The sequence below is a fragment of the Trichosurus vulpecula genome, unplaced genomic scaffold (assembly GCF_011100635.1).
Source record: "Trichosurus vulpecula isolate mTriVul1 unplaced genomic scaffold, mTriVul1.pri scaffold_48_arrow_ctg1, whole genome shotgun sequence".
In the NCBI taxonomy this organism is placed as follows: domain Eukaryota; kingdom Metazoa; phylum Chordata; class Mammalia; order Diprotodontia; family Phalangeridae; genus Trichosurus; species Trichosurus vulpecula.
Genome location: NW_023494531.1, coordinates 123,196 through 140,565, shown reverse-complemented (window position 1 = coordinate 140,565; position 17,370 = coordinate 123,196). Strand labels below are relative to the sequence as shown.

The 17,370-nt window shown below is 39.4% G+C and overlaps 1 protein-coding gene across 3 annotated transcripts; it reads right to left on the bottom strand.

The window, feature by feature from the left end:
* Positions 1-3,754: 3,754 nt before the first annotated feature.
* On the bottom strand, positions 3,755-13,306 carry UBA1 (ubiquitin like modifier activating enzyme 1). Of its 3 annotated transcripts, XM_036740713.1 has the most exons (26): positions 13,209-13,306; positions 11,822-11,932; positions 11,663-11,721; positions 11,385-11,553; positions 11,145-11,279; positions 10,861-10,967; positions 10,440-10,530; positions 10,173-10,305; positions 9,971-10,068; positions 9,377-9,523; positions 9,075-9,251; positions 8,604-8,708; positions 8,442-8,522; positions 8,085-8,240; positions 7,796-7,961; positions 6,798-6,994; positions 6,636-6,700; positions 6,215-6,410; positions 6,036-6,110; positions 5,590-5,779; positions 5,407-5,495; positions 5,159-5,251; positions 4,801-4,992; positions 4,576-4,677; positions 4,379-4,479; positions 3,755-4,115 (listed from the first exon to the last, which is right to left on the bottom strand). In XM_036740713.1, the coding sequence occupies exons 3-26, from the start codon at positions 11,716-11,718 to the stop codon at positions 3,980-3,982; spliced, it is 3,057 nt and encodes a 1,018-aa protein (XP_036596608.1). In that variant the 5' UTR covers positions 11,719-11,721; positions 11,822-11,932; positions 13,209-13,306; the 3' UTR covers positions 3,755-3,979. The 3 variants fall into 3 exon arrangements, with proteins under 3 accessions (XP_036596608.1, XP_036596609.1, XP_036596610.1); XM_036740714.1 differs by lacking the exons at positions 10,861-10,967; positions 11,663-11,721; positions 11,822-11,932; positions 13,209-13,306 and having other exon boundaries at positions 11,145-11,179; positions 11,385-11,474; XM_036740715.1 differs by lacking the exons at positions 10,861-10,967; positions 11,145-11,279; positions 11,385-11,553; ... (1 more) ...; positions 11,822-11,932; positions 13,209-13,306 and adding an exon at positions 10,643-10,854.
* Between the last annotated feature and the right edge of the window lie 4,064 nt (positions 13,307-17,370).

Below are 17,370 nucleotides of genomic sequence, written 5' to 3'. Positions count from 1 at the left end.
TTCTGGCCGTTATTCATGTAGTTTTTTGGAGTTTCTTTTAGGAAACGAATGGTGGATTCTATTTCCACTGTGCCCTTAGGTCGTAGGAGATCTGTTATTTCAGGATCTTAAGGAGAGCTTGGAATCTGCAAGCTTCCAATGCCCCCCAGACTGGTCTGATTAGGGCAGTCTGTGATTGCTGCCCGTGGTCTGAGATCTATAATTTCCTGGCCTAGGTGGATTGTTGCTGTACTCTCCCTTTATCAGGCAGCTGGAAAACTCTATAGGCTCACAGCAGAAATGTAGCCTTCCCTTTGGACAGAGATGCTTGCCCTAGTTATTTCTCTATAGGGTTGGATATATGCTGGAAGGGATACCCTGCTTTGAAGCTATGGTCCGAGCCATGTTGCTGCTGCTGTTACTTCTTCTACAGGCTTCTAAATTTCTTCCTTTCTCTGTACAATTGCCCAGGGCCTCCACATCCAAGAGCACTACTACTGTGGACAGGTCCCATTCTCAGTTTATTCTGGCTTTGTGATCCAGTGCTTTGCTCTAGCTCTGAGACCTCCTTTTGCCTGCACAGCCTCTTCCTGGAAACTGGAGTGCTTTCTGTAGAGTCTCTATAAACTAAGCTGGGCTGAATAAAGGACTCATTGTGGCTTTTCTGGATTTCTCCATCAGGATTAGGAATAGTGCATTTCATAGTTCTGTTTGGTGAAGTTCAGAGTACAGGAGTTCAGCTACATTGCTTCCTGGTCCTATAAATAGAAATTTGTGAACAGCCAAACAACTTGGGATTTGGAAGAGATAAAGGATCCTAAAAGAAATGGATTTGATTAGCCAATTTAGACATTGGGATGGTTGGCCTTGCACCTGAAGTGCTTACTGGATATTTCATTTTATCTTTACAGAAGCAGGTGATATTTTCACTCTACAGGCAAGAAAACTAAAGAAGAGACCCATAATCACATGGCTGATAAGTTTCTGAGGCTGGATCCAAACTCTAATATTAAATGAAAAGTAATGGTAAAGTTTCTCTATTACTCCCAAAGGATCCAGGCCCCAAAACATTTGATCAGACCTAAGGTCAAAAACGAGAATTTCTGCTTTGCTCATCAAGTCTCACATGCAGCCCATTCCCTGGAGTACCTTACTAGATCGTTAGTAAAATCCTGCCAATATTTTGCCAATTTAGACACTGGGATGGTGATACTATGTTGAGAGGGATAGAGAATAGGATTTGCCTAAGGAGAAAGCTCCTCTTTCTGCACACCTGGGTTCTTCATAGCTTCAACACCATAGTCATAGTTTTCTCATCTATTATCCCCCACTAAACCGTTTGCCTCTATCCCATTGATTGTAGAGTAAAACAAGAAAATACCCCTTCCTTCCAATATCGTTAAATTTTTTTGTTTCTTTGACCTTTTAGTCAATATTTTAGCTTCCAAATTCTATCTTTATCCCCTCCCTGAGACAGCAAGCAATGAAATATGTTATATGTGTGCAATTACATGTAACATTTTGTTTTCTACATGAAGATTCCAATTAAAGGAAAAAAAAATTAAAAGTGAAAAATAACACTTCAGTCTATATTCAATCAATAGCAGTATTTTCTCTTGAGGCAAACAGTATGCTTTATTAGCAGTCCTTTGAGATTGTCTTGGATCATTGTATTGCAGTTACTATGCACTTGTCTTTGTATAATTTCTAAGTTTTACTGAAGTCATCCTACTTGTCATCTTATTGCACAATATTCCATTACATACCAGTTTGTCCAGCCATTCTCAATTGGGCACTCTTTTCACTTCCAATTCTTAGCTACCACAAAAAGCATTTCTAAATATTTTTGTACAAATGAGTCCTTTTCTTTTCAGATGTCTTTTGGATATAGACCTAGAAGTGATATTGCTGGATCAAAGGTTATGCAGTTTTATATCCCTTAGGTCAATTTCAAATTGCCAAATTTCCCTTTAAAGATGGTTTATGAGCCCAGCTGTTTTTTTTAAATTTCCAATTGCCTTGCTTGATTTCACCATCATGGATAGATACGCTTTCCAGTTTCCTTTTGTGTTGTATTTTTTTCCACAAGAGCCTAAGGATCTGTGCCAACTATCTTTGAAAACTATGTTCCTATTATCAAATGAATGAAGAACGCACCTGGAGCAGGGTAGAAGAGAAGAGGTATGAGTATTAATCTCCCATGTTTTGGATGCATTTTGATGTACTTCTGCACCTTTTAGTGATAAAAACACATGTAGACTGCATTTTATAACTTAGGTCAGCTCATGCCACTGTCCCTTTATCACTTATGAATCATCCTGGCTATTATCTTTTGATTCTTCCTGAGATATATTAACTTCTGCTGTCATACGAACATACCCCATACAACACTATATACCTAGACTCCCTGGCTTGACACTTTAACCTTGCCAGCAAATGGAAATGGGGTTATATTCATAGTTATAGTTGAGTAGTAGTACTAGGATCAATTCATACCATTGCTATACATAGATGGTGATGTAATCCTAATGTGCCAGTCAGTGAATTGTCCATCTAACTTTGTGAATATAGTAAATACAGTAAATCATAAGATGTGTTAGGGAGCAGAGGGGAAATTATAACCTACTTAATTGTCCAAGACTCTGCTGAGAACATTCGGAGGAAGTGGATGCTGGAGGTGATGGTTATCAACTCCATTACTGTCAAATTGGCTGTGTTGTGGGGAGCATGGGATCAAATTTGGTCTCCAAAAGCCAGAGGAACAACAAAAAGAGTAACATCAAAGAACTGATGGAAGAGGTATGGGTAGATATCAAGTCTTCCTAACTCCAAGTCCTAGTGCTGATTTACATACTAGTGTTTAGAAATGTAGAAATCAGACAAAAAGTCTAACTTTAGGAAATAAAGGGTAGAAATTTATAAAAGGAGTTTCTTGTGAACTAAAGTTTAGAAGGTGGAGAGACTGGTGAAGAAATGTTTCCCTGTCAAATTCTAAGAACCACTTCAACCTAAAAAGACTAGGACGTGACTAAACAAATCAATTTCCTTACATATCTGCAATGCCCTGAGACCAAAGATGTTGTGCAGGAAGTTTTTCAGAAGGTAACACATATAGTACTGCAGGCCAAACCCTTATACCACCTGCTGTGAACATAAAGAAAGCTCTCTCCTCTCATCCTTTAACTGCAAAACTAAGCTGCACATAAAATACTCCATTTATGTCATCTCCAACCTGCATCTACTTGTCTATCTTTCTTGTAGAGAATGCAGGACATCTGAGAATACTATGTGACGTTTAGCCAGGTCTAGATTTTTTTTTGTTAAACCTGAATTTCAGAGAATAAAAAGAGTTAACGAACTAACCCCTCTTTCTGCGGAAAAGGTACTGTATATGTCATCGCAGTCATTTTAGGTAACTTTAGGTAACTATCTACCTTGGGCATAGCAAATTCTGGAGAGTTCACTACAAATGGGTTGTAACTTCTTCCTTCTGGACTACAGCACCAAGAGAAGATCTATGAACTAATGGCTGGTCTATCAGGCCTATCCTTGAGGAATCTTATCAGTCAGAAGCATTCATCCTGGTTCTTCCTCCTACACAAGCATGCTATATCCTGTTGCATCCTTTTAAAGGTCCAGGGTTACTCTAAGTTGTTACAAAGTCAGGGATTCCCAATAAAAATATACATGTATTCTTAAACCTATTTCCCAACAAAGAGGTCTGCATTCATAAGTCTTGAGCTCAGTCTATCTCACATAAGAGTGTAGCCAATGGTTTCTGTGAATAGTTCGTTTATTTTGAATTCAGGTTTCAAACAGTAGTAGGAAGGTTCCCCACATGCCCTGAGTGCCAAACTGAGCAGAACTAAACCACTGGGCTAGGCCCTGTGGATCTGGCCCACCAGCCAGCCTTACTGGGGAAAGAAGGTGATTAGACAGGATGGGGGAAGGGTACGAAGAGAATGATAAAGGGAAAGGGGGTAGAAAAAACAGCCAAGGATCAGCGGATGGTGTAGCGCACATAAGGCACCTCCACATCCTCACCACTATCATCATTGCAGCAGAGCTCCAGCACCAATGCCCGCACATGGTGGCCCAGCTTCCTCTTTGACACACGGCTCACAATTTCTGTCATTCTGGGGTCCCAAATAGAAGATAAGAATTTTGTCACCAAAGACTGTTAACTCCAGAGAACTTTTTTCCCACCTCCCCATGGCTCATGCAAAAACTATTTTACAAAGTCATCAAATACTAGCTGCTAAAAAGGCCTCTAAAGTGACAAATGAACTTATTTCATTCTATCAATGCAACAAAACTGGCCTACCAATTTTCCTAGGTAGGGGCTGTATGTAACCAAAGGATTCCTTAATATTTCCAACAAGTATTCTGGAAAACTCACGGCTGATCTAGTCGCTCCTTGAGCTTTGTAGCTGGCATAAAGAAAGAGTAGAGCATGGACACACCCTGGGACAACATTGTGATTTCCAATTTGTGCTGTGTCTGCGGTAGAAGTAAAGGAAACCAAGATCAGAAATGCCAACCCAAGTCTCTTTCTCCCTCCCTTAGCCCATTCATCCCAAATTCCTAGATCTCTACCTTGAAATAGTCCAGGAACTGCTTGAGGGTCATTTCCTCACCCCCAGGCTGTAGCCCCTTGACTTCGAAGCGGTCCCAGAGAGTCCATTCGTGATCGTAATACTGTGATGAGGAAGGCCTCCGGTCTATAATCAGCTCTATTCAATCCCACAAAAACATATTCCCCCTCCTCATCCCCTGGGCAAAACCCTTTATCTAGCCCTTTACTCAACATTTTAGTGTTACCTTGTGGCGGGGTGCAGCAATGGGCTCAGAGAAGCCAAAGAAGGGTAGGGCAAGGTTGAGGAAACCATTTTTATAGGCTTCAAGCCGCTGGTGTCCCTGCACCACCTTATACAGCTCCAGGCATACAAGACCAACCACTGCAGCAGTAGTTGTGGCAATGGCTGGGATGATCTTTCCCGCAATCAATTTGCTCTGTAGATATGAAATATGTCCCCTCAAAACCCCAGGCCTTCTGATCAGTCTTAAGACTAGAGCATGAATATGCATGCTTACTCTCATGTATAAACATGTATGTAAACATATACATGTACACAGGCATATATATATAAAAATGAAATATCTAAGGTCATGGACTCACCTTGTGCCTGTCAGCAGGTGGAATGTCATAGTTCTCAGCACGCAGGTTAGAAGCAGCCACAATGAAATCCATGTGGAAGTTATTATCATTGTCCTACATAAGGAAAGGTTAGGGAGGATAGCTGGGAACCTTACATTGTCTGCACTTACCAAATGAGGAGTGCATAAAATCCTCCACTAATAAGTATGCATACACAAAAAACAGACATTCCCCTTGAATTATCCTGGGCCCACAGCACCCCCTATCACCTTCTCAAAGTCAATGGGGCACATCTTGAAGCCAGATAACTTCTCAGGGCTAGGTAGCATGGTTCTCAATTCCTCTAAGTGGCTATCATCTAGGGAAGTAAGGAGAAAAGACAAAGAGGAGAGAACTATTTCAACTATAATTTAAGAATCCCAGTGGCACAGGAGCTAACAATCTGTACCTACCAACAGAGGCACTGGCACTCTGTAGTTCCTGATCAGAAACATGAATCTTGACACCAGATTTAGGAGTGAACTTGGGGATATGAACCGTCTGTAAAAGAGTAGCAACTGCAGCCCGGTCCTTTGAACCTGCTAGTCCATATGTCTGTGCAAAGAGATTAGCAGCTGCCATGATATAATCCAGGTGCAAAGGCTGTGGGGAAAAAACAAAAAAAGGATTCACAGGATCATGGGTGACAGTGATAAAGGATCTTGGGTGATTATCTACTGAGAAGAAAAAACTAAAGCTCATAAAGAAAGAAGTTATCTAAGATCACATGGATAATAAAAAGTGAATTTGGGACTTAAACCTAGGTTCATTAAATCAAAATCCAGATTATTTTAAGTGTTAAGACTAGATATTTACTTCCCAAGTCCCGAGACAGCTGACACATGCATATGATACTCACATTTGTGACATCAAATGTAAGGGGATGTGGGCATCTTTTAGGGCCAGACCAGAAAGGAGTGCCAGAGCTTGTGAGCTGCCAGAGTAATTAAATTAAAAAGCAGAGAATCCTCAAGTTAGACAACCTCTTACCCTCTGCAAGCCCAGATACAATTAAAAGATGGAAAATGAGTTGAATACCTGTTCTGGAGGAAAGTTGTGTAAGAGCTGACAGATATTGTTGGCATACTGGGAGTGCCAATGAAGGCAGGCCCAACTCACACAATCGGCCCAGCTATGGGGGCGCTGCAACACCAAGCTCTGATGTACGGCTTCTAGCACCTCCAGGGGCTGTGTCCCTCCCAATCTCAGAGTTCGCTCAACAAACTTTGGGTCCCTGTAGGTATAACACAGAAAAGCTTGTGGTCAGGTTGGAAAACAAGCATTCAAAATCCTGAAGACAGAATCTGTAGCATTTAGAGCATTAAGCCTCTAGAGATGGGACACAGGGAACCTCAAATAGGGTTGTAAATTAAGGCCACAGTGAAATAAGAACAGACAAAAGGTAGCCTAGCCTGGCCAAGGACCTACCATTGTGGAGTAAGGAACTAGCAACACTCACGTGAGGTACTGGTTAACATTCTCTGCTGGCTGCTTGAAGAGGCCTTCAAACTCATCCCGGGCCCACTGTGTGGAGCAACATATTTTTATTTAAGAAGAGGGACATAATTACTTCCACCTCCCCCAATAAAACCTCCCTAAGTTACTGCCCCATTTCCCAGACCTGAAGTGTGTGCTCAATGGCATTGGGAAAATTCTTGAGCGTACAGATGGGGATGGATTTCTCAGGGGGGTCCTGGCTGGAGCTGTAAGACTCTGTCAGGAATGGTATCACCACCTGAACGTTCCCTTTCGTTCCCAGTGTCCCTGACTCTAGCAGTGGTTTCCGATAGTACACACAACATCTGTCCATGTACATTCCTAGAGTAAAAGAAAAAAGGAATCCCTAGGAAAAGCAGACCACGTGGGATACAATACTAGGTATAAAGGCATAATAACATGATGAGGTGGTAAAAAAAGCCTCACTGGTCACCTATAGCAAGCTTTGTATCTTAACAAAAATACCTTCTATAATATTCCTGTTAAATTTCTGGCAACATTCTCCTAGTTCTCTGATCTGCCAACTTATTACTTTAATACAGTTACCATAAGTATTCTTCAGTCTCTTATCCCTTAGTCACAGATACTGTCCAATGTTCTGTCTTACGCTTTCCTTTTTAAAGAATGTAAGTTGGAAAGGATTGTCACAAACCCAAATTATGTCCAAAAAGAAATTCATTACACTATGTATCTGGTAAGTGATTAACTTGTCTCTGTCAGAATACCTTAAAATCACTGTATCTTTCAGAATGTTTCACTTCTGGGTAACTGTCATCAATTCTAAATTAATTCTTTCTAAATTCCACTTATTGCTTAGTTCTGGATCAAAGAAGAATGAACTTGCTCTTCCACCTGAATGCCCTTCACTTTTTTAAAGAGAACTAATATGTACTCTATGAGTCTTCTTTTCTTCAAGCTAAAGATTCCCTACTTCTTTCAACTTATTCTTACAAGACAAAGGCACAATGGCCTTCACTATCCTGGCTGTTTTCCAACTTATCACTGGTAAGTGTACACTGAAAAGAAGACTCTGTTCCTCAATTTTCTAGTATTGAACACGTTATCTCTTAAATTAAGGAAAACAGTTTAGACAAGAAGGGAATTCCAATCCCCTATCCTCACGGGCATCAACATTGTCCAACGCATTGGCCACACCATCCAGGGCATGGAAAAAGTCATCATCATAGATCCGTTCTGTGTCAGGTCCGACTCGGTTTTGATGACTGGTTATGTGCATCTGTGGGTTCATCTGTCTCACAGCAGCAGCTGCTGTATCTGACTTCAGCTTCTGTTGGGTTGGAAAACCACACAACAGACCAGAATTACACTACAGCACCGTGAATCCACCACCTCTGCCTTAGTATTCAAACCAAACACACTTTTGTGAAGCTACTCTTGACACGCCCCTTACCGTGACATCCCAAGGTCGGAAGAGGAACTGTCGGTTAAGATTGGACTTCTCAATGGTGTCCATGTCTGTGACCGTGATGTCACCTCCTTCCCCACAGCCCAGGCCAATCATGGCAAAATTCTTGAGAAGTTCACAGCCTAGGGCCCCAGCCCCTACCTGAGGACAGAGAGGGCCGTGGAAGGACAAAGAATAGAGAAATAAGGCACTATGAGTAGGGCAGTACCATAAAGAGAGAAGAATTAGAGTAAAGACCAAAAGTAAGTTGGCTAACGAAACATCACAGTGGATTTGGGAGTCAGAACTGGGTTACAGTTAAAAGGATAGCCAGAACACAATGGAAAACTCTAAGCCACTAACCAGGAAATACCGCTGCTTGCCCAGTTTCTCCTGTAGGTCAGAGCCAAAAACAGCCACCTGTCCGTCATAGCGATTCTGACGCTGTAGAAAATAATCAAATCAAATAATTAAGCCTAGCCAAAAGTTTCTCTACTTCACTATGGTACATAGATAAATACATACAGGGTGACAGCTGGCCTCTGTGAGAATCTCCTTATCCTCAGGCAGGCATTCCAATGCATCAAAATAAAGCCACTGCATGATGGGCATGAACTTTCCTGAGCAGGCCTAATAGTACAGTAGAAAACAAACACAAATACAAGTCTGTTATGGAAACGAATTAACATGGATTAGGGAACTAAGACAACACAAGACAAAATTCAGGGAGTGAACAGTGGTCCAATAAGCTTAGCAGGGGAAATGTAGTCTTAGAGAAGGTGTCAGCAAGGATAAGATCAACTAAAACAGGGTAACCATTAATGCAAAAACAAGGGATATGGATTCAATGAACAAATGAACTAAACCAACAAAGACACAGCCTGAAACTCAGTGGCATGATATAGTAAGATAAAAAATGATAGAATTATTTCAAAAACGTGGAGGTCATCCTCTCATCTTTCAAATTGATCTTCCAGAATTTATTTCCTTGCTTACCTTCATTACTTCCTGAGCAGCCAGACCCCCGATAAAGGCATTGACAGGAGCTAGGTCTCCAGCTGCCATATAAGCCAGTTGTTGTACCAGCTCCTCATCTAAGTTTTTCTGTTTCACATGTGGTGGGGAAGCTTCATTTACAACCTGTGCCAATCCAACCATTTCTGTGGCATCTGCCTGTAAGGAGGGTAAGAAAGAAGGAAAATGTTAGCTGAGAAAGACCATATCCCAAAAAGCAATGCTTCCCAAAGAAACTGAAACAATAGTGTGTTCTCCTCTCTCAGGGTTCCCAATTTGATTACCTGGTTTTGGGGACGGGGTAGCCGGCCATGCTGGCTATAGAACTGATGCAGGGCCTGAAAGGCCATGTGTAGGTGAGGTGGATGTGAAAACTTTGCAAAGTCTGTCATCACAAAGTCTGGCTCAGCCAGTGCTTTGGCCAGGGATTTCTGAAAGGAAAGGGTGAATTGGTCAATCTAAAAACATTTATTAATCTTTTTCTCAAGGGAAAGAATGTATATTAGGGAAGATTGGGAAAGGAATATAAGCTTTGACCCAAATCTTAAAAAAAGCTAGAGAAAAATTAAACTTTTGATCTGTTTTGTCTTGTTACTGTGACGAATATGGAAATGTTTACATGCTAACATGTATAAACCATATCAAACTGCCTACTGTTTCCAAAACAGAGAGAGAAACTCGTAACTCGAAACTTTGTAAAAATGAATGCTAAAAATTTCCTTTATTTGTAATTGTGGGAAAAAAATAAAATATTATTTAAAGGGGGAAAAAAAGGCAGAGATGGGGTTAAGGCAGAAATAAAGAGATTTTCCTAAACTACTTGTTCAGCCTAAACTTCCATCACTATAGTCTTAATACTTTCCATTTACAAGACTCACAAAATTGATCTTTCTGGGCACTTTAACCTGGTGGACGATGCCACCTCGAACATAGTCTGAGAACCTGGTTGTGTCACAGATACTGAAGGTATATGGGCCTGTAGGACAAAAGCATAGGAGTTAGAAGATGTTTCCCAGCTCCCAGTCTTTTCCAACTGTAGCCCCACTGAATAAAAAATGCTTTCACTTTGCACTGACTCACCTAGGACTTTAATTTCCACAGGTGGGCTGCTGTTAAGCTCACTCATTCCCTGTACCTCAGTAAAAGAGACAAAGTCACCGCTTTCAAATCCATGACGGGTCTCATCCAGGCAGGTCACTACCCCTGGGCTATCCTAAATAAAGATAAGAGAGGCCAGGCTGTCAAGCGGAAGGGCCTTTGCTCTGATGTGGGGAAAAACAAGCTACCTACCTTCTATCTCTCCCACCCTTTTACTGCCTCAAGGCATCCCAACGTTTAGTACCTCACCTTGGTTACCATGGAAACCATGGCACTGAGTGGCTGTTCTCCATTTGAGTCAATTAGGACCATCTCCTCCCCAAAATCACAGAAGAGCTGCCTGCAGGAGACATAGATTTTCTTTGCTGAATTATCTTGTATTCCAAAGACTAAAGTTATAGTTCTAAAATTTTATATTCTAAATTTCTTCTTATATTTTAAAGAAGACTTACCTAAAAATTTACGAATCTCCTCCAGAAGATTCCCTATGACTGCTACCCCTTATCAGTCTGTTTCTCCCTGGTCTACCCATTAAATTATACATGTATGAAACAGATGCTCTAGTGAAACTGTTTCAGAAAACTCTGTGTGTTAGGCAGACGTGATTTCAGGAAAATGATCATGAGGGTCCTCCAGGATGGTCAGACTACAAGGGAATAGTGAAACTCACCCAAACAGACCACGAGTGTCGGCTACTACTAGCTTGATAGCATGGCTATGGCAAAATTCACCCACATGCAACTGCTCTTCTAGTGGTGAATTGGTGAGAACTACCACCTACAGGTATTAGAGAAGAAGTAAAAGGAGTGAAAAGAGAGAGGGATAAAAAATGGATTATCTTGGGTATTCCTTGGTGATGGGTTATATGGGGAATTTTGGAGGGTTAAGAAAATTTCACACATTTATAAAGGTTTTAGGGATGGCGTTTTAGAAGGATAAAAGGTTTCTGCATACCTGGAAGCTGCTTAGGAAGTCTTGAGTTAGGGGACCTGTGTATGCACAAACAGGTACATAAGTATTTAACTCAGCCAGGTGAGGCTGTGATGCTTCAGCACGATTCTTGCCTATATCTTCCTCTTGCAAATAAAACTAAGTATTAGAGAAAAGGAAAACAATTAGCTGGGTTGCCAGAGACTTTTGGTTCTTCATGGTTTTAAGGGGAAAACAGAACAGATATAAAAAGTGAAAGGTTACCTGGGAAGAGAGGTCAGCCCACTGGGTAGTACCGTGGTCATGAAGGGTTACAGCCTTGACACCACCTAGGATGATGTTCTTAGCTATTTCAACACCTAGGCCACGGAGGCCAGATATCAGGACACTGGATGTTTGTAACCGCTTCATTGCTTCATGGCCCAAGACATACCTGGGAAGGGAATGGGGGTAGGTGCTAAACAACTATTTTTACTTTGCACAACTTCCCTTTTTTTGTTTCTGCTCCTTTTCAACCCCACCAGTTTTTCCTTTGATCTTACAGTTGTCTGGAGTATAGACCTTCATCTATTTCTGCTTCATTTCCATTTTTTGCCATTCCCTAAAGATGTATTAAGAATCGGAATTAGGGAGGAGTTATAAGCATATCAACTTGCTGCTGCTTTCTTCACAATCTGTGATGTTTAAGTCCAGATACTTACGTTGGCACGTGCTGTGGGAGCTTCAGCAGGTACAAGGTGGGATTGGTTGGAACCTGGCTTTGGATCAGGCTTGGACACACAAGGTTTCTAGGACAAAGGCGAACTGGACATCTGGATGAAAGGGAAATAATAAATCACTTCTGTTTTAAATGGAAAATGTAGTTTTAGGGTAAAAAGAAAGCTCAAGAGAAAGAAGAATGTTGTACATTTGTGAGTAAATCAGTGACTGCAATAATTGCAGAAGAAGAAAAGTATGAGGATATGACTAAAGATACACAATATTAAGCAGATTTTTTGGTGAAAAAAAAGATATTCCCGAAGTATAATTGATAGCTAATATTTGGATTACTTTGGGAATTTTAAAGAGAAAGGGGAAGTGGGGTGAGAAAGCATTTAAGAGTTCATCAGGTGTAGGCTGCTGTGATAAGTGATTTGTATGATCCTTACAACTTCGTTAAGTGTGTATTGTTCTTGTTTTATAGATGCGCAAAGTGAGGCAAAGAGTGATTTGCCTAGGATTAAAGTGTTTTAAAAAAAGTCCTTAAGGTTGGATTTGCAGTAGGATTTATATTTATGCAAATGTTATGGGGTGCTCTGACCGAAATGAAATTGTGCATATTGTTGAGGAAAACTCGTTTTGAGATTGAGGTCGTAATGATAGCAAAAAGGGGGCGCACTTTCCTACATGTTTTACACAAAATGGCGGACGAAACTAAAGTCCCGGATGTTTGTTTCACCCTTCCCTTCACAAATAAAAGCTACCTGTCTTTTGATCCAACAGATTCAATTTCACCTTCATTCTTATTTAATTGGGATATGACTAAAAAGTAATTACATTAGAAGAAGAAGTCTAGTTCAACACTCAACCTTAAATAATACAATAAATTTTCCCTCATAAAAAATGTTCAACTAATGGTTTAAGTCCAAAATAGATATAGCCAGTAATAATCCCCCCTCAAACTACAGAATTTCAAACTACTAAACGCTATATACAAAGACGTGGAAATTTGCTTAAGCTTTTCGTAAATACAAGTTAAAAGTAAACATTTCACTCACTTTTCTGATTACAGTAGGCACCTCACTTTTTAAAATCAAAATACCTATTCTTCATGATTAAGTAAAAAAAGAAACCAGACTGAAATAACCAAACGCCAGAAACATAAAAATTCAGCTTTTTATAACAAGCGGTAATTTCACATAGAATGATGAAAGAATTGCATGAAAAATATTAAACTACTACAATAAGAAAAAAACATAATAGTACAAAAATGTATCTCAAAATGTATATTCTTTTTTCCTTTAACCCACAATGCTGGCTAGCTCACTTTCATTTTAAATGCAACCCTCCCAAATTTCACCAGACAACAAAAAAGTTTTTAAAAACCACCTTTTCTCCAACTAGCTTTCTTTTAACCACGCCATGGAGTGTCCCTTTCCTTCACCTTGAAACTGTCGAAGCCTCCAAACAGAGTGATAAAAACCGAGGAAGGAATGCGGAATCAAAAGAGGATAGGACCACTTGGCAGAGGGGAGATCTTTTTTTAAAATCAAGTCTCCATAGCTATTTCATTAAATAGAAACACTGAAAATGATCACCTTCAGGAATTTATATCAAAGTTTTTTTAAATATAATTTGTACTCTTTTTTACTATACTTCAAAAACGCTTTTAGCAGATTTCCAAAACACCTTCAACTGAGAAAAATGGTATAGTCCAAAGCTGATCATAAAGTAATTTGGGTTAATTATGACCGAACAATAGCCTGTTATCAAATACTTGTCCCTGGCTTGAAAACCTGTGCTTGAACCCTATGTAAATACATAAAATTATTTCTTTTTGTACACTACAGCAATTTGAAAAAGCTTCCTTTTAAAGACAATGGAAAAAGATACTACTTTCAGGGTCAGGGAACTTTTGTTTAAAATATCCTCTAAAAAAATTGTAGGTTAGCTTAAAGGTTTCAAATTATAAAATTATTTACACGCATAATTGTAATTAAAAACTTACATAAAAACTAAATATATGAATTAAAGTTAACATTTAAATAATAAAATAAAAAATAAAGGTCTACTCTAATTTGTTGATATGTTGGTGACAGCAAACAGACTTGCAAATTCAATGAAATTTAGCCTTTGATTTGAACGTTAGAGATACTTTAATTATACAATAGAAATTTCAAATTTTGCACTATTTTTAAACAAGCCAAGAGACACTGAAAGTGACAACCTAACATAAATTATGAAAAAATGAAAGGCTGTATAATAAATACAAATCGCAAAGTACTTTACCAGTATGAGGTTGGCGATGAGTGTGCTTTGGTCATGAACAAATGTAATTTGTTCCTTTTTATGAAAATATGTTGGGTTTTAAGACGTCTTGTGTAAATTCATCCACAGCAGTACTCCTTTCTCATAAGATGACTCAGAAAGGAGAGGTCCTTCTTTACTGCAACTACTAAGACAAAATAGTTTACAAACAAAATTTCAAGTGAAGCGGCACTCCCCGAAGCCTACCCACCCCAGCCCGCCCGCCCGCCCGCCCCTTTTTCCCACTTACTCTCCAAGCCGATGGTTATATTCAACCAATAGCCACGCCTTATAGGGCGTGGCTTAGTGACGCAGAAATCTGCCAATGAGAATCAAGAAGAGACAAGCGCGCGACCGCAGGCTCCAATGAATGTACGTCAAGCAGAAACGTTGCCATGGTGACTGAGACCTAACAAGGTTTGCTAAGAAAGTTCTGAATTCGGGCTGGAGATGGTGTCACAATCATCACTAAGGCCGCCATTTTGTGTCGGTGGTTCAGGCAGCTTTTGGTAGTGCGCCTTTGGCTTAACCAAAGACGACAGGGGGGTGGGAGGGGGAGTGGGAAAAATACTACGTTCCTCACTTTTAGCCTTTCCCTGATCCAGTGTTTGACCCGGTGCGCAATCCTCGGTACTGTAGCTCGTTATACGTTTGCGCGCGCCTGATCGAGGCGGCGCTTCACCGAACTCCTCGTCTCACAAATCGAAAATAGCAGGTGACTGAGAGAGGAAGGAAAACTGAAGAGATACAGGGACACAAACCCAGTCTGAGGAGTGAGAGAGGTATGGTTATGGGGTATTTTTAAGTTTGTTTTGAGAAGAAAGGGAACCACAAACTTCTGAGGAGAAGTACGTGTCTGAAGAACCAATTGTAGTAGGCCGTTGTAGCTGGGCGGGAGGTTGGAAAGGAACCCGTGAAAAAGATTAATCTTCCCTAAGCTCCTCCCATCCCGAGCTGAGATAAAAACATATTTGACCGTTGGTTTCCTTGACTTCTCCGTCTGAAAACGTCGAAATTGTTAAACTGTAAGCTTCAAATAACACAATTACCATACCATGAGAAAAGCGCAAATAGAGTTCCTAAAAACTGAACATCGTCTCAAAACATTATAGAGTATAACATTGAAAAATGCTAGAGAGGGCGGGAAAACGACAGGGTAAAAAGTTTTATTTATTTATTTATTATTTTCAGAACATAACAAAATTGTTATTTTGCTAACGGTAAAATAAATTAAAGAATAATCGTTAGTTATTCTTACTTATTACGAGCATTAATTACGCTTAGAAACTTAAGGAGTAATCCAAACCTTCATTTCATCCAGCAAGCCTGTTAAAACTAAAATTCTGATTCTTCTTAGTGGACCCTTGACAGAAATAACAATTGATTTGTAACTCTAAAACAGATTCCTATCACAATTCTCTGCCCCTCTACATGTCCCAATTTAAAAAAAAACTCCCTATTTCCTTAAACTGTATCTACGCCACTTTCTTGAATTCCTTGTAATTTCCCTTTCCTTTATTTCTTCCTATTCTTAAGAAAACTCTCCTAATAAAACTAGTGGCAAAGCTGAACATCTTAGTTTCTAAATATCATATTTACTCCAGTCTAAACCCAAGTTATCTCCTGTCTCAATAATTTTAACAACCTCTCCCATTGCAACTACGTTTAATACGTTTATCTTTAATACTTACCAGTCCTTAATCTTAACCCCATGAATTCTTCCCCTTACTCATTTATCACGTACAATTTGTTTTCACATTTTTTGCTTATATACAGTTGTTTGCTCTTATTTCCCCCATTGCACTATGAAATCTTTGAGACCAAGAAATATTTTTTGGCTTTCTTTGAATCCCTACAGTTTAACAAAGTATCTTTTCTACAGTAAATTCTTAATAAATTCTAGTTTTACTATTTTCTCTGCTGATCTGCAAAACACCCTCTATTTCTGAGAAAGTTACTTCTGATAAAATTAGGAACACACTTCCTTGTACCATGATCAATTCCCTTCCTCTAATTCTTGCTTGGGTACACGTGGGCAGAAGACAACCATTCAGAAACACATGTTCAAGTATTACTAAAATAAAATGAAAACATACTATCATTTTTTCACTTATGATTGCATTGCTGGCCCTTAATTTTAACTAAGTGCCATAAAATAGCTAGGTGACATAATGAATAGACCTGGAGTCAGTAACACTCATCTTACCAAGTTCAAATCCAGTTATTACTGAGGCCTCTTTACCTCCTGTAGAAGGAAATGGAAAATCCAAAATGAGGTCATAAGAATTCTGAAAGAACAGAACAACACTACTTACCTCAACTACTTGAAGATATTTCTGAATATCTTCATTAGAACAACTTCGTCTAGATTCAGTGTTATATACTTGAAATTTGAGTGCTGTCAGTCACACTTAATTCTTTGTTTAGGCAACTATCAAAACTACAGGAGCTAATATGTCTAGACAACATTGGACAGTGATAGCAAAATAAAAATAAAATCAAGGGTACTGCTTTGCACACAGATACAAAGGACAAAAAGGACTTGTGTAATTTCAGTTCTTTACTGCTTATAACAAATCACCTCATCTATATTTTTACACTTCACTTTTTGTATACAGAGATACTGCTTTAAGTATTATGTGGCTCAGAGAAGGAAGAATTAAAATAAAATTAAGTGATCAAGTAGCATTTCCTTAAAAAAAAAGGGAACATGAATTGGACCTGTAAAGATAGATTAGCAAATATATTTAGCAAAAATATTCAAAGAAAAAGCAGTCTAACAAAAGCATGGAAGTTGGAAGAGGAAGAGAGGAGACTGGATAGATTAAGAAAGAGAAAATAAAGCCAAAAAATATAAGACCATAAATCTATGGTTTACCATACTAGTTCATCTCTTTGGTGAGGAAACTGAGGCCAGGAAAGTAAAATTACTTTCCTAGTGCCACACAGTCAACTCGGTACTATTAAGACACAAATACAATTCCTCATAGAGTGAACCCTTTTTAGACTACCATGCTAATTTATGGGACAGATAACGAAAGTTATTTAAGAGAATGGCTTTTTCTGGTGGGACTAAAGGTAGACAAGAAGAATATACAGATTATTCCATTAAAGTATTTCTGTGTAGGCAATACTACGCTCCTCACCAACCAGTAGTATCACAAAATGACTCAAAAGGAGACTTGAATTTGAACTCAGTCTCTAGCAAAAAATCTTGGAATGATCTGATGGAATTGACCCATTC